The following is a 21869-nucleotide window of genomic DNA, read 5'->3' on the forward strand; positions in this document are numbered from 1 at the left end:
GGTTTTAACTGACAGAGGGAATCGTCGCTGAAGTCATGTCAGCATGTTGTTCATTCTTGTTCACCCCATTATCAAGAAGAGCAGAGTTTCCCTTCTTTCCTCCGGCTGCAGTGTGTTTGCAGCCTGACGGCGCTTTCTTTTATGCTGTCACTTCAGTGTCCAGCTCTGCCCTCATGAACACATCACGCTTCTCCTTTGACGTCTGCTGCCTGCCCCATCTCCAGAGTCTGCCCTCATTTGTGTTGCAGCAAAGCGGGGTCGAAGAGGGAAACCTCTCATTTTGCTACAGTCATCATTTTCCCACCGCAGATTTTAGGGGCTCTCTTCAGTGTCGGTCTGTTTAATTTGCAACCCAAGGAAAAAAGATTCCGAGCACAAATACAGTCTACTGTAACAACCTAAAAGCTTCTGAATTATGCAGCGTCTCTTAATTAAAACACCAGCGAATGACTTTGAAAGAATCAATTAGTTTTATGGTAAAAATTTGAAAATAAAAAAATGTCACCTACTAACAGAATTACAATCTATGGCAGGAAGCCATAGATAGACATACATCTCATTACAGGCCTGTTTACTCAGGAATGTCTGACTGTGTTTAAATAAAGATCCATTAGAAGAGTCCAGAAATTTCCAATGTAATTATCCAAAGTACAAGGTGATTTGATGACACTTGTTTTTCTTAAGAAAGCAGTCCATAACCAGTGTTGAAAAAATAAACAAATAAAAATTCCTCGCCATTATATCAAACACATCAGGTTATAAACATGATGAATTTTTTATTCTGTGCTTTTAAAGGCTAAAGAGGAGTGGTCATTGAGAGTTTGCCATAAATGTTTTAAGACATGAGTACATAATTAAAAGGTGGAAATGAATTTTAAAAAAGACACCCTTTCTAAAGGTTTGAGGAAACCTTCATCATGTTTACCAGATTTGTAAGATGCAAGTGAAGCTAGCAGGGTTGGAGAAAGCAGGAAAAGGACATGCATTGAGCTTTATCAGCCCTTTGGCATACTAGCTGTAACAGCTGCTCACCCCACCCTCCACCCAGCACTACTACTACAACCACCAGGGGCCGGGCTGATGTAACCGCTGCCAGCCTGCGCGTCACGTGACCGGGGTCGCCAGTCAAACCGTGTTGCCATCTTGCAGCCTGGGGATGTGTGTGCATCAGCCTCCTCCCTCCCTCCCTGCCTCTCTGCCTGCCTCCCCTCCCTCTGCACAACACTCTGCAGAGTTATAACACAATGGAGTTTAATCTCCAGATGCTCCATAGTAGGTGAGGGGTGGGTTCATCAATCATTATCAGTGGAGATGGTAATCTCCACTTGTCTGATATGCACTGAGGTCTAAATCAGATTTTCCACTTGCTGCTGCATGACAGCAGAGAGATAATTTTCATAAGGATCTGCTACTGTCCAGGAAGCTTTAGTGACGCCATATAACTTCAATCTCTTTCTCAGCAAGGCTGTTAGTCAGAGGTGCCACTTTGTTTAATGGCCTTCGGAGCTCGGTCTTGTTAGAGCATGATAGTTTGATGTCTCACATGGTTTATGACAGTATGGAGGAAATGAGGCTCATCCTGGTCTTATTGAGCAATCTTGGCTCTATACCCTACGGTATTACGCTGGAAGCCTCTGAATCCAACTTATATAACAATGTGTGCGTTGTACAGAAATATTCAATGTTATGGGTTCATGCTGCAGAATTCAAATTGGTGTAGTTGCAGCGCACTGAATTTTAAATGAATACAATTTTTTTGTCTTTTTGTTTTTTTCATATTTATACCTTTGTGTGAATCTGCGTGCTTCTATTTATCTGTCGCCCTGCTGCTGGTGCAGCTGATTATCCCCACTAAGGGACACAGGAGGTTTCTATCCTATACTGTTGTTTATTGTGCTTTTGATAGTTTTGTTTTGTGTTCTGTTTATGTTGCCTATGGACATTAATATGACCCCTCTGCAGTGATTAATACATTCTTTTTTTTCATTTCAACAATCTTATTATTATTATTTTTCTTTTTTTGTTTGTTTTTGCTGCTTCATCCGCAACAAACATCACACATACTACATGTAAGGATTCTGAATAATTTATCTAAATTTCTTTCCATGCACTTTACAATCTGACATTTGAATGATGATGCATTCTCCATATATTGTGCAGCCTTAGTCTTAACCCTCATTAGTCAAAAAATTGCTAAAGAAATCTGTTGCAAGGGACCTTCTATTGTCAAATACCAGAGTGTGACAGCCTTCATTTTCCTTCACATACTTGAGGATCTTTTCTGCTTTCTAAATAAGGAACCCAGTCCAGTATCTTAAGCTTTATTTATTCACATAATTTTCTATCCTTTCTGAAATCGTGATCATATTTAAACATTGATAGAGGTTTATAAAAGTAAATACTACAAACTGAAAGTTTTACAAATGCAAATTCGACAGTACTTCTACATACATAAATGCACATGAATATATTTCATTGGAGATTCTCAGTATGGATGTGTTGCGTCTAAGTTAATGACTCAGTAAATTGAGTCATTACCAAAACTTGTTTTGCAGCCTAATATTTTGCACCCTGTAAGTCACGGGATTGCAGTTACTGTCAGTGATGCGATGTTCATACCTGAGCGTCGCAGGTGTTTGGGACTAACTCAGCCCTGAACGGGCTGAAAAAGGCCGTTGTGTGAATAACATGTTGAGCGTCTCTTACATCAAAGGAGGCCTGGCTCAGTGTTCCAGGTCTCCCATCAGTGAGTCACACGGCCAGTCAGCCATGTTTAATGCGATCAGCTGCTGGCCGACACATCGCCGTTCTGCCTTCACTATCACATTGGCAGGGAGACACGTGGTGTTGAAATGATCCAAAGCTCTGAGATCAGGGCGCAAGTTCAGTTTGTGTCGTTTTTGGTGCGACCGCCGTGTGATTTAGTAAGGAAATGTAATTCAGCTCTTGGGATGTTGTGTAGAAATCACTAGAGGCTAAACGTGTCCACATTGGATTAAACTCCAATTCCCTCAACATTTTGTATTTATCTTCATTGAAGCCATAAAAAGTCTGGAAAAAAAAAGCCTTCCATGCTAGATTGACTTGGATTACAACTCAGGCAGAAGATGTTCGTATTGGAGGAAGTGATTCATGCTGATGTAATCAAAGCATCCAAGTCATCTGAAAGCTCAGAGTAAATCTCTTCAAAAAGCTGTGACAAATGCTCAGTGGTGTGTCACAGATGAAACCCAATGTACTCTTTTCACCATTTGACTTGAGTATAAAATCATACTAATTCTAGCTATAAGGGGACCCAGTCAGGCTGTCAAAGCCTGTCTCATTTTCCTCTGTCTTCACTGCAAAAACACAAAATCTAACCAAGTATGTTTTGGTCCAATTTCTAAAGCAAGTATTTTAAATGAGACAAAACTTTTCAGCAAGATATAGGAGCTTATCTTAAGTTAATTATTCCTTCATACTGATTAAAAAGCTCTTGTTCTACTGGCAGATTATTTCACAAGACATTTTTCCTCTCATAAGTGAACTAGTATTATTTATGTGTGTGTTTTCGAGGTGTTCTCCTTTGATAGGCAGGTGTTGATCAGTTTCTCAAACAAGTGCCTCTTTTTCTTTAGATCCATCTGACCTGCCTTGACCAGTACTCTTTCTGGGTCCGTCTGATGCCACGGTTTTGTCAAAGTATCACTCAATGAGTTGGTAACACCTGTCCTATAAAACGCGCCCTGTTAGTCGTCCTCTGCTCCCCTTCGTGGCCTGCTTACAAGTGGCACAGCTGGCCCGCTCCTCTGAGAGTCGCCCAAACCGGCATCGTACGTGTCCATGTGGGGATTTCTCATGCCAGCTGTCGGGCCTTTGAAGGTAGCTCTGTATGTCTGGAATGACTGCCACTCAAAGCATGTGGCTCCACAACGGCAGGAATCTTTTTTTTTGCCACGCCCAACTGTTGACAACAGATTGCAGTAAGAACAGTAGGGCCATAGAGATCAATTTCCAGATAATCAGGAAGCATTTTCACACCTCTAGCAACTGGGCAGAGGGATTGCAAAGCCTTACTTTTTTTTTTTTTTTTACTGCTTACTTGCCAAAAAGCAAACAAACAAAGAAAACCTCTTTAATTCAGACCTCTCTATCTATCCATTCTCTCACTGCTGGGACTGTTGATTGAATTGTGTTGCCCCCTGCTGGCTGCTCATGTTAAGGATCACCAGCAGGCCTGGAGGTTCTCATGTCTAATGGGCATCGATCTTACCACTACATGCAAGTCATTAGATCCAATCTACACCACTTAGTGAGTTAATGTTGCAATCAGTTCTTTTAATTGCTGCTCAATCCGCTCGCCTGTTTACTTCACAGATAATTTAAAGTCATAAAGTAATCTTTTGCTTTTAGACAAAATGAACTAGGACGATGTGGACAGATTTTTTTTTTTTTTTCGTTGCTTTTAAGGAGGAATCCTCCGGCTGTTTCCTCTTTCATCCAACGAATCGGCTGCACTATGTAATACCTAGAATTGTTGAGATTCCTATAGATGACAGATTAAAGGTTTATTTTATTGGCTCTCCTGTCAACAATGTGAGAAAGCGAAAAAAACATCAACTTTGTGACAAAGTCTAGACACCACCGTAGGTGTGTAGAGTACCCAAAAATTGTACTCAAATAAGGGTAGAAATACTTCCAACATATTTTTAATATGTAGCCATCCAAGAAATTACTCCAGCAATAGAAAAAAGTATTTTTGCAAAAAGGCTACTCAGGTTCTGAGTAACTAATCAAAAGATCGGTTATTTAATATTTAAAAGTTGCACCATTAGACGACCCAAAGCATGATGTTATGTGTAAATGTTGAAATATTAATGGTCAAAACGAAAATAATTCATATAAATGACAGATAACAAAATCAGGCAAAGTGAGCATTTTTCCAAATAGACTTGGTTCAATATAAAATTTATAAAATACTAACAAAACCCACAGGTGTTTCTGTCTGGTGAATTTTTGGTTAGAAAAAGCTTGTTCTTCATGCAGTTAAGGTACTCGAAGCATAAAGTACAACATAGTGGAAATACTCCTAAAAGTAAATTTTTTCCTCAAAACTTACTCAAGTTAATCTGTGTGAATGTAACTAGTTACTACCAAACTCTGGACATCACTGCTTCAAACAAACCTCTGAAGGCTGAGGAGACCAGGATAGTAAAGAAGGAAGGACCCAGGATGATCCAGGGACTGTGCCGATAAATGGTCCAGCCACTGCACTGCTTAGAAGACACAGAAATTCATGAACCTGAACAGCAAGACCAGCTAGGAAAAGTGCCTCGTTCCTTAGTGTGTTCTGATGTCTCTTCACAGCGGCCTGTCTCTTTTTATTCCAACCTGTCTGTTCGCACCCTGCTGCCCCAGGCAGCCGTCCCCAGTACCTTCCTTCATTAGTCCATGCATGTAGTCTGAGTCAAGCTTCTCCCGACTCTACCAGGAGATGCACCTCCGGGTTTTCTGTGGGTTTCCTTAGGGTTGACACTTTTTTTAACAACCTTTGTATTCTGCTACTGTAGAGGGCTTTGCATCTTCTAGTGTGTGTGTGTGTGTGTGTGTGTGTGTGTGCGCGTGTGTGTGTGTGTGTTACTTTTCCCCTCAAGTCTCACCGCTCTGCTTGACGTCCCGACAGAACAACGACAACGAGACGCCGCTGCACTGCGCCGCCCAGTACGGCCACACCCAGGTGGTGCGCCTGCTGCTAGATGAACTGACGGACCCCACCATGAGGAACTACAAGTTTGAGACCCCATTGGACCTGGCCGCGCTGTACGGTCGTCTGGAGGTGGTCAAGCTGCTGCTCAGCGCCCACCCCAACCTGCTCAGCTGCAACACCAAGAAACACACACCTCTGCACCTGGCCTCTCGGAACGGACACCTGCCTGTGGTGGAGGTGCTGCTGGACGCTGGCATGGACATCAACTATGAGGTGCGTTCTGCAGCTTCTCTTCTCAAACGTTTCTTAGGAAATCAGATCTTGTTGTGTAACTTCTGCCTCTAAAGCTCTTAAATTAAAAATAAAACTCCTAATCTCAGTTTTTGCATATGAACCGTTGTGATATGAACTCAGAGCCAATCTTTCTCGCGGTGGTGGAGCCTCAGGCTGCGTCTCAGGATCATACTGTGACTCCCATCTGCCTGGATTGACTTCCCCCCTCCTTTCCTTTTAAAGTCAAGGATTTCGGATCTGTTCAGAATCCTGCGGGCTCCAGCACCCTGCAGGTTTCAATTAGCACAGCCCCGTGAGCTGGAAAATGATCCACTTTTACTTCTCAGCCACATAATTGTCTTTTAAACTTCAAACTGGTTGGTTGACAGTAAAATTTGGTTGTTGCCAAACATGGTTTGTATTATATTCAACTCTTGTTGCTATAACTAGTCTGGTTGACTCAACTGGGGAATGAAGGAAGTAAACAAACTATTTTTTCATATTGCATTTGGATGTCAGGCTTAGATGCTAGAATTTCTCCTTTTTTTCCTTCCTCTTATAAGTTTTTTTTCCCCGTCATACAGACGGAGAAAGGCAGTGCCCTCCACGAAGCCGCCTTGTTTGGGAAGACAGATGTGGTGCAGAAACTACTCAGTGCAGGTTGGTGTTCATAATTAATACAGCTCATAAAAATGCATTTTATTGCCCTAATTACCTTTTCATTTATTGTCTTGTTCAAACAAACTTCAGTTTATTTTATGGGGATTTTATGTGAAACGACAACTCAAAGAAGCGCAGAATTGGGAAGCGGAAGGAAAATGGTGATCATTTTTCAGACCATTTACAAATAAAAAAAATACTGAGCTTTATTGTGCATTTGTATCCAGTACACTTCATTCAAAACAAAGTCAAGCTGCCTTCAAATTAATTAGCAATAAACAGCGTTCGCATGTGTATTGTTTAAGTTCAGCGTAAAACCAGATGTTCTGTAAAGGACTGAAATGTTTTGGGTTTTTTTAGAGAACAAAGAAAAAGACCAAGGAACACAGCAGACAGATCCGTCATAAAGTTCTGAAGAGATGTAAAGCTGGGTTTGGTTATAAAACTACATCCAAGCTTTAATCTAAACTTTTTTAAAGCTTTTTAAACCTTCAGAAAAATGGCCATCCACATAAACTGACGGACAAGTAGAGCATCAATCAAAGAAGCTAAAGGGCTTACAGTAACTCTGGTAGAAATATACAATCTCTGTTGACAAACCAACTGTCATTTATGCACTTCACTAATCTTGCCTTTACTGAAGAGTAGCAAGAAGAAAGCCATTTGTAGAGGAAACTCTTGCCTTGCCTTGCGGAAAACTCAAGCCTTGCAGTTTTCCGCAAGGCATGTATGGGAAACACCAACATTTGGAAGAATATTTGAATATTTGACTTGCTGGCCTACATCCAAACAGTTCACAGGGTAACAGTTCACATTACCCTGGTGGTGGCAGGACCATGCTGTGGGGATGCTGTCCTTTAGCATCCACAGAAAATCTGGTCAGAAGTGATGGGAAGATGAATGGAACTAAACACAAGAAAACAAAAACCACAACCCTAAACAATCAGCTGATGGTTTCAGTCGAGATATAAATATGTATAGTTAAAGTTCCAGCCTAAAACCCAATTAAAATCTGAAAATTGATTTCCACTTGCAATTATGGACTACCAATCGTGTTTCTCAGTCAAACAGGATCCAAACCAAATGAAAGCTTGCGGCAAACTGAGATAACAAAATGTGAACAAGCTAAAGGTGTGAACTTATTGTATTTACAGGTATCGATGTAAATATTTCTGACCAAAAGGGACTGACAGCGCTGGACACTGTCAAAGACATGCCGTCCCAGAAAAGCAGAGAAATAGCTGCACTCATCCTGGGTAAAGTCCAAAACGTGCAACAGAGAGATGCAGGGAAAGTACCGTTTGATTTCTCTGTGATATAATCTTCTGTTTGCTACAGGGCACAAGACTGGAAAACCCCCGGACATTGAACTGCCTCCTCCGCCCATTCCTCCACCTCAGGAGAGCCCCAGCCCGAGGAAGAAAGGTGAGATTTTACCAAAATGTTCTCAGAAGACACGGTGCTTCTGTTTTAGCAGCGTAGCAGTTTAAAATCATCCCAACCTGTTCTCCAGGTAACCTGGACAAAGTGACGGAGCTCATATCAGGGCTGACCCTGGGGCCCGAGGAGGAGAGCCCCTATGAAGCTCTGTTTGAAGCCACGTCATGCCACTCTTTAGACAGCCTCACTAGTGGCAAGTCCTCCGACAGGGACTCAGGACGGCCAGACAGTGAAGTTGGCAAGGTTGGCATTATTGCAGCTGATCCCGCCGTCACACAAACACAAAATAAAACAGCACACACACACACACGCACACGCACACACACACACACATACACATACACACACACACACGTTTATAAACCCAAAACCTCCACTAGAGGGAGACGGTTCTTCACTTTGTGTCTAACTGAGCTTCTGAAAATCCCGCGAATGGTTCCGTTAACATCACTCTTTTAATTGTATGCGCCTTAGCAGTTACCTTGAATAAAAATGATAGTTTCCAAATATTACAACACAATTAATTTTTTTTTTTACAGAAAGATCGTGTTGCCCACCCATCACATGTTGCCCCAGGTCATGAAGAAGAGATGAGCTCAGAGGTATGGTCAATTGTAGTTTAAGACCTTAACTTTTTTTAATATGATCTATATTTGCATCTGTGCACAATAATCATTAAAATATGTTTTAACAAGTTATAGTAAACATAATCAGAGTCAAAGGAAATGATTGAGAGGAAGTCTTTACTTCTTTTAGATATTTGAAAGTGTTTTCAAGTGTACATGTATGAAATCCCACCTCCCAGCTATAAAATGAATAAACATTCTCAACAAAAGCCAGTGACCGTCACAACTCCCTAAAGCCTTCACTAGAGCATCATGTTTTCCTACCATAATTTAAACTTCCGCAGTGCACTATTTTGAAAATAACATTTGTAGAACATGTGACTTTTATTCTTTAGTGAAAACTGATGTGCTTTTCCTCATATTTGTCTCAGGCTTTCAGTTGAGTTTGCTTGTCTAATGAAACCCCAAAGGACTTGTTTTCAGCTGCTTCCTCAAAATTGATCCCATCTCTTCACGGCTGTTTTTGAATGTTTGTTTTCTGGTTAACAGATGCCGTCATTTTATTTATTTCCAAGTAGTAATTTATTTCTGTTAAACCAGGTTTTCTATTTTTTAGCCTTAAATAGCTCAAGATAAATAATCAGTATCATCAGGATGCAAAACAAACCTTTATTCTGCATGCAGTTGCATGCAGCTGATACCTAATTACTATGTATCAGCTATTTACTGATACATAGTAAATATACTTGAATCCAATACTGGCCTCTGGGTGACTCCAAGAACAATATGAAGAGAAATATATTCATATCTCTGGTAAATGGAGCAAACTTCAGAACAATTTATTCTTCTGTTCGCTTCTTGATCAGCTGGAAGCTCAGCTGGTAATTGTCCCCAATTCTGCATCATTTAGATACAAGACATCACCTCTTCTCAAGAGTTCTGTTTTCTTTTTTCTGTAGGCTCTTTATTTAGGTAACAGCACGGACCAGAGGAGAGAGCCAGCAGAGGAACAGGAGGATCACACGTACGAGTTGCTGCTGACTGCAGAAACCAAAGTCCCACCGCCCAATCTGGAGTCCCAGTCCAATAAAGGTAATTGTGAGCTTTTAGTCTAATCCAGAGGGAGGAAGATTGGAAGATTAAATGTACTTTCCCCCATTAGTTTGTTGATGTTTTAAGTGGTATTTTAGTGCTCAGTTCTTTTTTTTTTGGGGGGCGGGGCATTTCAGAAGTTTGTTTCCTCTGTTTAATTCACGATCTCCTGCAATTGTGTGAGCCAGGATGCATCTTTATTCAGATCAGCAGCCACAATGTATGCAAGCCAGTTGAATCTGCACAAAGTGTGAAACAGAATTAAAACAAATAGAGCCGTGTGATCCGTAGCTGTTGATGCTTTAAAACGGCTCCCTTGAGAACCTTCTGCTTTAGCGGGCTTCACCTGCACCTAACCATTTGTACAAAGTCCCTGGTTTGAGTGTAGTCGTGTTTCCGCTATCATGTTGTTTAAAAAGAAATGGAACACCGTTTTTCAGCTGAACAGTTGAGTAAGTAGTTTTTCTATCTGCTTTAGAACCATTTCATCATCTATGCACTCTGCTCAGCTGGCAGGTCGATCGATGTAAACGCAGACTGACATGCAGATAATGTCGCTATGCGTAAAACATATTTCACTTCTGCTATGCCTCCGCATAAAGTTTCTGCTGACAGTCAGAACTAGTTACAGGTACTCGGTATTTTCGAATAAATCCCCCTTCCTTACTCTGTTTTCTGTCTCCTCAGATGAGAATGCCACTACACAGTCTTCCAACAGTATCCTACCTCAGGTAACGATTTTTCCTGCCATCATTTCTCCGCACTTAATGTTTTCCCTCTGCCTACAAGATGTGCTCAGTTTTGCTTTAATGAAATGGGGCCTGTCTCGCTTTTTGTCATGTCTGGGAAAAGTCTTGGAAAAACAAATATATTGAGACTTGGATATTAACAGCTTCTAGATTACAACTATGTAGCAGCAGGCTGTACTGGAAAAATACAAAAGTTTCCTTTCCACAGCAGCTACACTGGTACAATGTTTCCTAATTTGTTAGATGGGCACGACAAAAGATAAAATAAATTCCTTTATTTTCCCAAGATTACACTTTTATGGCAAATTATTTTTTAACATTTTCTTCTCATAAATGATTTATGACAACTTGGTTTTAGCTTTTAAGGAACTTTACCACCATACTGCTTGATCTTGTACAACCTTTGTGCTGCACGAATCAACTTTTCCTAAATCTTATTATGACACCGAAACCTGAATGCATTCTACTTGCATAACGCTTATTGCAGTCCGACAACGATGCATTGTTTCAGTGAGCGTTAAATCCATAAGAAGTTTTGAAAATATCTCTTGATGAAAAAAAAAAACTTTATACCTTTTTGCCACTCTAAAACGGTACAGAACAGGAGTAAGCTTTAATCTGTCTTAAAATGAAAAATTAAACATTTTTCAGCAGTGCTGAGATCAGACCTTCCACTGAAGGAGCCATACAATTTAAATAAAACCTTTGCATGTCAAGATAATTGCTAGCCTCTTGTTAAAAGACCAGGTCATGTCCTCAGATGAAGAAGAATTGACCTCAGTATGTGAGACCCCTTTGATTTATTACCTTGATCGTATTAATCCCAGTTTTAACCATCCAGGTAACATGTTCTGCTTGTTGTTACCACCCAGCTACAGCCCCACCTGCTCCTCATTATATAGATGTCCGGTGACATCGGTTCTTAAATCGGTCCTGTAAGCTCATCATCATATTACGATGATGTATTTAATGTCAGGACAGGGCGAGGGTTAGTCTGTTACAGCTAATATGATTGATTCCCCTCCGCACAGGAATTCTTTGAAAATTAGCAGCCGTGATTAAACTTTTGATTGTCTCCTCTTTCAGCGCAAATCCTCTGTGCCCCCCAATGACCTCAGACCCCCAAGTAAGACGACAGACAGCCTGCACCCTCCTGCCCGGATCGCTCCACGAGCACCAGGAGGTGAGTCCTCCGATTGTAGTTACCAAATAAGGCTCAACAGCCCCGGCTGTTTACTGCTGCAAGGGTAAGAAAAGATCCTTCCCGACCCGCTGGACCCGAAAGCCACCAGCCAAGCACGTCGGTGAAACCGGAGAGATGCATTTGAGTTCGATGCATCCGAGATGGGCTGGCTTGCATTAGGCTCACCGACGGAATGCACAATTGGCGTTCTCGCGCAGCAGACCGGATTTTCCCCAGTGGGAGCAAGCTGACTGATGGGCTCTGGCAAATGGGCAAGGCTCCTTTTCACTGCCAATATGAAACTGAATTCTTGATCAGATTGTGACATTCCGATCTTAGATGCACGTCTCGCCTTAAGACTGGACGTGCCGCTTTATCTGGGTGAGTGTGGAGCAGAGATGAGGAGGATGGATGTTGGATACGTACACAACCTTGCAAAAATCTTCGCATCCCTCAAACCTTTTGCTTTACTTTTTGACACATTACCTCATCAAACTTTAATGTATTCCTTTTGGATGTTGTAGAAACACAAAGTAGCACAGTGTGGGTTTTAGAAAGTATAATGGACACATGGTTTTCTCAGTTTTTACAAGGTTGACACGTTAACATGGATTTAGTGTTCTTATGATGTATAAAGAAATAATATTTGGAAATGTAAGGTTAGTGATTGAATTCTTGGTTTTTCTTCATTTGTTTTGAACATCATATTTTTCTGAAATTGAATGTAGATGGTGTTTGTTATCAGTCAGTAAAAGAAGTTAATTCTTCCATTGCTTCTTTATATATTTTATAAGGCAGGCCTTCGTTCCTCTGCTCACCTGGATGTGTAGCTGCTGGTCAGGTTCGTCGACTACTGGGAACAAACTTCAGCTCTCTGTGTGGCGGGTGGAGGACGTCTGCAGGGTCAGCAATGTGACCGAGTTTATCTTCTGTCAAAAACACATTGCTGTTCTCAGCAGGAATGTTGTGGTTCCTGATAGATTTCCAGTCATACATGTTTTGTTTTTGGTGCTCCCAGAGGATGTGCTGCACAGATAGTGATTCATAAACCTGGACTTGTATTAGACTGTTGTACACGGAAGCAAACAGTTTTGTTTTTTTTTTGTTGTTGATTTGCAGCTTTTGGCCACTTGTTGCCATTTCATTCCAACCTACAGTTCCTGGTAGAAGTATTGATACCAATTGGACATTTTTACAGCTTGTCACCTTACAACCACTGTGAGATTTTATGATAGAACGACAAAAAATGAAATCAATCATGTTTTTTTTTTTTTGCTTGTTTGTTGTTTTTTTTTACATATAAAAAAGAAGCAGAAGTGTGGTTGTTTGTGCCAAATAGCCTAAGATCTGTCACATTTGATGGAGAGGCTCTGAGAACGTGATTTTTAAAATCTTTAAAAAAAAATCATGAAATGGATTTAGACCTTGACTTTGACTGGGCCATTCTGGCACATTATGCTATGATGTGAGCTGTAATTTTCCAGCTCCAGTTCCATATTCAGGGTTTTTCTCCAAGTGAAAGGTGAATCTTTTCCCCAGTCATAAGTTCAGGATTGCTCTGGGTTTAACACCACCTGTAGGATAAAATTTTCAGCCACATGTTTTCAGTCCCTTCCAGGGTTTGTTGCCAGCTTTAGGTGGTAGCTTTTACTTTTAACAATGCCAATACATATATATATGGGTGCTTTTGTTCTGGTCTGTCAGATAACATCCCAATGTAATGCACTCAGGTTTGTGGTGACAACAGTGAAGAAGTTCAAAGTGTTAATTCTTCAAAAAGGCACTCTTTGAGGAAATAAGTTGTCTTTTATTAGACTTTCAGGAAAGGGGTAATTGTTTTTATTTCTTGCAGGAATTGTGAACAGAGGTCTTTAGCAGCTTTAATAACGTCCACATGTCTGAAGTGTCACAGTGACTCAAACGAATGAATGTCTTTGAATTTAAACTAAAAACAGAGCACGTTTTTCCTCCATACAGACGGAGGAACGACGGCCAGCGCTGCCTCCAAACATGACATCATTAGTCAGATATTAGCGGGGTCGATGTTGCCAAGTAAAACACACATCCCACCTCTGCGCTGACCTCACCCCTGTGCTAAACACTGCTTTATCATCTGATTGCGTGTGTGCCTGTTTAACTCCCTGCCAGGGCTAACACCACATGGGCCCGTTGGGTTCACACTGATGTGCTCATTGGGCGTTCACACTCCTCCAGCTGCCAAGGAGAGCGTGGGTGTTTGGTCGTGATCTCGACATGTGTACGGAACGCTCGCTCACCCCTTGCAAAGGGCACACGCAAAAAAAAAAACTCCCCCACACACTCTTTCTCTGTGTGTCAGGGCGTTGTTTAGTTCACTCCCTCACTGCAAATGGTCCCTGAAACGGTACAGATGAACACCGGTGAGCTCAGTCGGATTCTGTTTATTTTTATTGCATGTTTTGTGTAGGACCGAATCGCGCCGACTGCACCGGGTTGTTTCTTTCCTGCGGTTCTGCTGCCCCAGATTCGCTGTCACCAAACACCCCGACCCTGTCAACCCAGCAGAGCCCACACACACACACACTCCCACAGCATGTGTCACAGCACTAATTATCAGGAGTCTGGCTGCTAGAGGATAGGGTGATTCAAATTTCCATTCCTGAGCCACCCAGAGGGTCTAGAATTAGAAGCCAGAAGACGCAGAAGGACGGCCGGCGAAGGCAGCAGACGGCGGCACGCATCGCTACGTTAGAGGAGAGGACGACTGTAGAACCGGGTCTAGAACAGTGGGTTTCGTTCTCTTGGGGTTTGGTTGTTTCTCAAGAAGGCACAGTTGAGTTGTGGTAGATTTGATTGTGGGAAAAGAAGCTTAGGAAGCAGTAATTCCTTCGGGAGAGGGACGGGGGGTGGAAATCTAATTGTCTTCGCTTTCAATCTCATTGAGAGTTTGTTTTTTCTGCTAAGGACTGCCACTGTAAGTTTTTCTCTTCGTTTTATTGCGGCATTAAATGTGTGTAGGTTTGCACAAGGAGATGATTTAGTGACTTGGAGGGATTCCTAGCTGGGGAAGCTGACCTAACATCCTGGTTGACGTGAAGCAGCTCACTGCGATGTCTTGCTTCAACTCTCTGTTACAAAACGCAGGCAGCCTGTGATTGCCGTCAGACGGCTGCAAGCTGGCTCTGGAATTCGCTCGTTTCGCCTGCCAACAAACGCCCTTTCCCTGCGCCGTCTCTTCTCTCTCCCTCTTCTTCCCTCCGTCGCTCGTGGTAGGAAACAATTGCAGATCTGTTTCAGAGTTTGTGTGGGTGGTTTCTTATTAGCCTTCCTCTCTGGATCTGTTCTTCAGAGTGAAGTCCACTTTCTAGCTCTCTCAAGCTGCCTTTCTTCCTTTTTTTTTTTTTTTTCTCTCCCCTCTGTGTTCAGATAACTCCCAGCCAAGCCAGGATCAGGCAGCAGGTGTCCCAGAGCAGTTCACTGGCCTCTTGCACGGATCCTCTCCCGTCATCGACAGCCGTGAGGACGCCTTCAGGCTTCCAGGTGTTCTGCCGCCCAACCAAGGCCAGTCAGAAACGAAGAAACCTGCCAAAGGGAAAGAGGAGCCGCCGGCTGCTTCGCGTTCCCCTTGCCGACCCAGCATGGCCGCCATCCTGACGGACTGCGATCCGAAAGCGATTTACGCCACTGTGAACAAGGAGCCCAGGGACGGCTCGGCGGGAGCAGGATCTTTCGTCAGGACTCGCCCTCCGGGCGACCTGAAGCTGGCCCGCAGCCTCTCCAAGTCCGACTCCGACTTGCTCGTGTCGCCTCCCGGTGAGGAGGAAGGGGGGCTGGGGAACCGGAGCGAGTCCGTTTCCAACTGTAGCACCGGCAAAAAGAGGCTGGAGAAATCTCCCTCCTTCACTTCAGAATGGGACGAGGTAAGCATCTGCTCTCAGAAAAGACTTTTTAGTGCATGTTATGGCTACCCGATGTTTGTTGACATATGAAGTATCTTCTTAATTTGGAACTTGATTTAAACAGATGATTATGCTACTTGTGTCTGTATTTCCTTGTCTGTCTTTGCTTTGTAAAGTGATTCAGAGTTTAGCTTTTTTTATTCTGCTGCACTGATGATTTCAAACATCAGCTGTAAACAGCAGATTAATTAGCCACCTGTCGTGCTGCGAGGGGAGCTCAAACGTCTTGAGCTCAAACCTTCTGCAAGCGCAGCAGCTAATGCAAAATCTGTTTGCGCACGTAAATGATAAAACATTTAACATTTCCCCAAGTTCTGAAGCGAAACGTTTTCTCGAGCTGCAATTTGATTGTAGTTTCTTAGTCCTGACTCGTGTGGATTTTCCTAACTAAATATATCCCCCCTCTTCTATCCATTCTGCACTTTAATGCTTTTTGTCTGGATGTGGTTAAAGAGCTAAAGAGAGCTTCTGTGAAAGAAGATTAGAGAAGGCAAGGCAAGAAGATGGGGATGAAATGAACAAGAAGCTGAAAGGCAGAGACATAAGACAGAGATTTGGAACATGAGACTAAGAATATCTAAGGCTCACATCGGCGCTTCAGTTCTTTCCGTGTAAAGAAAAAAAAGATTCTGGTCCTTGTGGAGACATGGAGACCGTAAAGTGGACAGTTCACAAGAAAAACATTAACCATACAATACTACTGTATACTACTGTAAGTGGAAAAATTTTCATTCAAGAGTTTTATTTATGGTTTATCAGAGATTTATAGTTAATAGCTATACTATTATAGTTGGGTAAGTAATAAATTGGGATTTAAAAATGTCAAGTTTCTGGTCGTTATCTTGAGATTTGACCATTTTTCTCTTTGGCTTCTTTTAGTTATTGTGCTAGAACCATTTCACATAATCTGCATAATCTGTGAGTTGTTTCCCAGTAATCACTCCTGGGATTATGGAACAGTTTTGTGAGACTTTCAAAATTTGGCATGATGTTTTGTAACCTAACTGCGTCAAACGTTATCCCTGACCTGTTTGTTGTGTTCCCTGGTCTCTGTGATGCTGTTTGTTCAGATATTATCTAAGAAGCATCTGTGGCAAAGCTGCACAGTGTATCAAATCACAATCGTCATTGGCAACATCAATGTGCGCAGTATCGTACACAAAAAGGGCTGTTTGCATGTAACATTTAACTGTTTTGGAGCAATCCTTTTCTTAAAATATTTTCCATAATCAGTTACGTCATGGCAATATATTCAGCAATAAAATAGCAATGTTTTCTAAATAAGTGACTTCTGAGGGCATTTGGTTTTAAGCTACGTTGTTTTGTTTTTTTTTATTAAGAAAACAAGTTCAATGTGTACGCATTACTGTATGTGGAGCTAGATGATCACATACAGCGTGTGTGTGTGTGTGTGGATACAAACTTGTCCACACACACACACCTACACGCGGCTGAAAAAAATACTTTATGTTGCAATGTTTTTGCTGCTGTGGACAAGTTTGTATCCAGGTTGCTGGACTACAGTACAAACTGTAATCACCAATGGAGCTTTCTAATGGTGGCATGTTGAGACAGTCCAGCTGTTGGCGTCACTGTTGCTGCAGCATCCTTTTTGTTTGCACTGACATCAACTGTTAATGTCCTCCCCCCAACTGTAGACATTACATATAAATGTCTTATTTACTCCTCACTTGGATGTGAGTGTGAGTTTATTATTTGTCAGTGATAAATTGCCAGAAGCTACCTTACTGTAGCTGCAATTCCCTGCGGACTGATGGATGTTAGAGCTGCACCGCCAGCCGCACTGCAGCAGGCTGTCGCCGAAGAGGAGAAGGTGGTCTTTGAGGGGCATTTATGCACGACAGCAATTCGACCCTGTGTTTGCGCTCTCTGGAAATACTCGTGTCAACACTTCCAACTTTAGTTACTCTGGGATGGACCCTGGCCAGTAGAAGGCTTTTTACAGGAAACACTTCCCTGTGCTGGAGGTGAATTGTAAAGTCTTGGCAGTGTGGCTCATTCCGACTTGTTGCTCTGTCAGGGTAACCTTGAGCATCGGATTTTATATTGGTGTGGACTTCAAAGAACATTTTCTCTTGATCTGAGTTGTTAAAGATTTAAAATAGAAAAGACAAAAGTGACCTTTGTTATTTTGTTCTTGTGTGACAGGCCTCTGTGGAATCATAAAACACAACTGTGTCTCTGCTCAACTTACGAGATTTTTACTTATGAGAGTTTTACTAGATTAATTCAGTAGGAAGATTTTTTTTTATTATTATTTCTTAGTCGTGACAGAAAGATATATCTGTCAAATATATCTCAAAAGTTGATAAAACATTATAAAAAGAAGTATAATTTGGGGGAAAAAATCTCTTTTTATTTCATTTTGGCACATTTTTGTGTCTGTTTTAATTATATTTGCTTGCGCCAGTTGTTCCAATATTTTTTTTTTCCTGAACTTAAACTATATTCCTTTCATTCCATTTTCAGTTGTTCATATTTTTGTCATTTTGTTTTCACTTGGAGTGCCATTTAAGTTATCCCCTACCCAAATTTAAATCCGCTCAATACATTTTTGACTCAACCTTTGACGTTCTTCACATTTAGTAGCATAATGTAAGACGGAGAGAAAACAAATAATTAAATCTCCTCCGAATAGGAACTTTAAATTCACAATTTTCTTTTTCCCTCAGGTATAAATATAGTTTGAAAAAGAGGCCTGTGTCTTTTTGGCACTCTTAAAAATTGGAATAACAGAAAAATCTATTAAATTTTGACACACATGTGGATACCTATAATTAAAAAAATGGCTATAGGAATTGGCTACTTGCCCATAACTAATGTCAGAGCAGAAATTAGAACGTTTAAAACCATTACATCGGAGACTAAAACAACGCAACATGAACCATACTTAAACAATTTCTTGACCTTCGAAGCTCACCGTTGGAAAATTGCAGGACTATTTATAGAGTAAAGATTCAGTTATTTTAAGGTTGTTTTGCCTATAAACACACATTTATTCTGCGATTGTATAAAGTAGCGGCAGTTTTGCATCTTCAGACCTAATTTTGCTTCATCATAGTCAGGATTTTTGTGAAAAATGTCATAGATAATATCTGCAAAATGTTTAAATCGCCACATTTTTCTCTCTAAGCATATTCAATCGGTAAATTTTAGTTTATTTAGTCCTTAGCTGGAAATGTGGTAAAACAACGAATCATAAAATGGACACTTTTCCAAAAATATAGCTAATTATTGCATTTCAGGCGAGTAACGAACTCAAATAAAAGATTTTTTGCATTTGTTTTTTTTGTATTATTATTATTTCATCCACCTTGAATGGCTTGCTTTCTGATAGTTCACTGTAAAGTACAACTATATAGTTTCACAAACACTTCTCCTATATTGCCAGAGGGGATGTACTCTTTCGGAGAGCGTGACATGATTAAGGCATCCGTGTCATTACTCGGTTATTGGATGCCGCTGCTCCTCCCAGATACCCTCTGCAGCTAATAACATTCCTGAAGCCATCTTGTTGCCTTTATAGTGACGGTTGTGCAAACATGAAGCCAGCCCATCAACCACAGGAACTAGTGGACTTGTAAAAGTTGCACAGAACAAAAGTCTTTGAACATTTCTGCTCTAATTATTTATTCATCCCATGAGTGTTTTTTTTTTTTTCTACTCCAATAAATTGGCAGCACAACTGAATTGTTTTAGGATTATAGTAACAGTGAAGGAGAATGTAAATGTGAAATGCTAGTTTGTTCCTGCAGGGTGGAAAAAAATACCATGCCCCCCATTGATGTCATGCATGTCAAGGCTCCTTGCTACGCTTCTCTGTTGCAACCTACAGATTGTTTTTGCGTGAAACAGCCCGTCAGCCACACCAACAGCTTTACAACTGCAAAGTCACTCTTGGCAGCAAGAGTGACTTTGAAATGTACAAGCGCTAAGCTGCAACGTACAAAATTTAAGCCTGCTGCCTGTGAAAGGAGGCTTTGAAGAAGCAAGCCACAGCGCTCGACTCTGTCCTTTCTGCTGGAAAAAGATACCATGATGTTTTTCTCTCTCTCTCTCTCTCTCTCTGTGTGTTTAATACAATTTTAAATTAGATGAGTGAATTATGGATTGGGTACGACTTTGGTAAGAAGAAAGTTTCTTCTCGCATGTACATTGATTCAGGTGCATTTGAGGTCTGTGCTCAAAATCCTCAAACGTTTTCTTTTTTTTTTTATCAAAAAGTAAAAACCCTCATGTGCTCAAGATGAAATCTTTTTAATATTTATTTTTAGTGCTGAGGAATTTGTGAGGGAAGTTGTAAAAGTTTGATTGGGTATAGCCGTGCCTGCACTCTCTTTAATGATGCTGGCCGAGTCGTCGGAAACTTGAGAAGTCCCTTCTCTATTTGCTGTGTTTGCCCTCTCTTCAGCCCTTATCACCGCATCTACCAGCGAGCGCCCGAGCTGCTGTGACAGCCGTCTCTGGTCACGACTGGCTGCTCCCCAACTCTCTATAGAGCTATTTGACAGCCTTTGGTCTGGGGGTCTCACAGGACTCTGCCAAACCCACCCCCTGGTGCATTTACATACCCCTTTAAAAAACATCTTTCTCTCCTTTTAAAATGCTTTGCTTAATATTCCAGCTCTTTTCTTTTCTCTATCTGTCCACCCTCCCTCTTTTCCTTTTTTTGTGCCGCACACACACACACACACACACACACACACACACACACACACACACACACATCTGTGGATGCTCTGCCTCTGGTTTCAAGACAAGGAGATTAGACTTGCATGAGGTCCTGGCCTATGCATTTCTCCATTTAAGAAGCTCAGAGTGTGACTGTGCCGTGTGTGTTTTGCACGGTGGGTGCGTAAAGCGCATGCTAATGCAGGTTGGAGAGATGACAATCCAAAGGGGGCACATTGTGTGGGCCGGCGCTTGGAGAAAAGAAGACATAGAGCTGCAGACAGACACGGAGGGAGAGGGTCACTATCTGCTACCACACTGCACTTTTTAACTTCACTTTTTGATTTGCACGCTTCAGACCCACCAGCCACTATGAAACCAGCTTTTGTGAGTATTGATTCCCTTACAGACAGCAGGTCTCTCAACATGTTTGCATTACGTCTGCGGATTAAAGTTTGATTCTTCATTAGTTAAGCCGTGTAATGGGGCAAAACAGTGGTTTGCTTTTGAATTTTTATTTTTTAATAAAAGTTTGCTGATTGTCTTTAATGATGCTCCGACTCGGGTTTTTCAGGCCAGTACCAACTTACGATTTTCTGATTTTGTGACCCGATTCAGACTATGATATATAAAAGAGAAAAAAAAAATGTCCATCAGCTTTTTTGTCAAGGAATTTCTTGAGAGAAGATTGTCAGATTTTCCAATGTCAATCTGACTGATTCTTTTGTAATCGATTCACTTTTAGGTGAACATGTATTTTCTGTTGCTCTCCAACTTGTCGGGAGTGTCCCCACACAGTGCTGACAACGAGACATATGGAGACCATTTACTGCCCACACTTTATTCAAAGGAGAGAAAAAGTTGTTGGATGGAAAAAAAAAAAAAGTTTTTCTGGTCTTTGCGCTGCTTTTTCTAAAAATGCAACCATGACATTGGGCTATTTCAGGAGGAGGTTGGTGCAACTGCTGACTGTGCTTTGTCCTGCTGTGGCATTGGAGTGTTGGCACCTTCCATTGAAAGTGGGGTGTTGGTGTTCCCTGTGATGCTTCTGTAGTTTGCAGCCAACTCTCGCTTTGTTGCCAGTTTGTCAATTTTAGTCCCCCTTGTCTGGGTGAACTGTCGTTGCCTCTCTCTGTGCCAGGTGTCCTTTATTGTCTCCCATAATCACCTCATCTAACTTTACTCGCCTGTTTTGTTTTTTTTTTAAGGCTGCGGATGAAAAGATATTTTGAAGTCTCAGTTCAGTGAATTTATTGTGCTCAGTCATCCCCAAGCAGCAGGCCCACTGTGAGCAGAATGATAAATAGGGTGACTCACACCAGGACCGTCTCTCATCATCGCCAGCTCTTCAGCTGTTGACCTCCACCTTGCTGGTGACTTCTGGCCTTTCTCTTTGTGTTTCTCTGTTCATTGGGAGTTTCTTCAACAATGAGCCCCTCCATTTCTTCTCTGCGTATTGATTCGTGCCTCATGTGTAAAAAAAAAAAAAAAGCACACTCTCCTCTGTTATTTCTCATGCCTCTCAGCTCTTTTTAGTCCTGAACCATATTTTTCTTTCCCTCTTACTGTAGATATAATTTACCTTGAAGA

The 21869-nt window shown here is 41.5% G+C and overlaps 1 protein-coding gene across 2 annotated transcripts in view; it reads left to right on the forward strand.

Annotated features, from left to right (window-relative positions):
* anks1aa (ankyrin repeat and sterile alpha motif domain containing 1Aa) overlaps window positions 1–21869 on the forward strand; it is a 66193-nt gene that overhangs the window by 24863 nt on the left and 19461 nt on the right. For both annotated transcript variants that reach the window (XM_016675708.1, XM_007560810.2), the window contains exons 5-14: window positions 5663–5959; window positions 6544–6619; window positions 7774–7875; window positions 7958–8044; window positions 8133–8302; window positions 8599–8661; window positions 9585–9717; window positions 10405–10448; window positions 11553–11649; window positions 15055–15548. In XM_016675708.1, the coding sequence (XP_016531194.1) occupies window positions 5663–5959; window positions 6544–6619; window positions 7774–7875; window positions 7958–8044; window positions 8133–8302; window positions 8599–8661; window positions 9585–9717; window positions 10405–10448; window positions 11553–11649; window positions 15055–15548 (1563 nt within the window). The remainder of the gene's footprint in view (window positions 1–5662; window positions 5960–6543; window positions 6620–7773; window positions 7876–7957; window positions 8045–8132; window positions 8303–8598; window positions 8662–9584; window positions 9718–10404; window positions 10449–11552; window positions 11650–15054; window positions 15549–21869) is intronic.

Source organism: Poecilia formosa, unplaced genomic scaffold (assembly GCF_000485575.1).
Source record: "Poecilia formosa unplaced genomic scaffold, Poecilia_formosa-5.1.2 Scaffold120, whole genome shotgun sequence".
NCBI lineage: Eukaryota > Metazoa > Chordata > Actinopteri > Cyprinodontiformes > Poeciliidae > Poecilia > Poecilia formosa.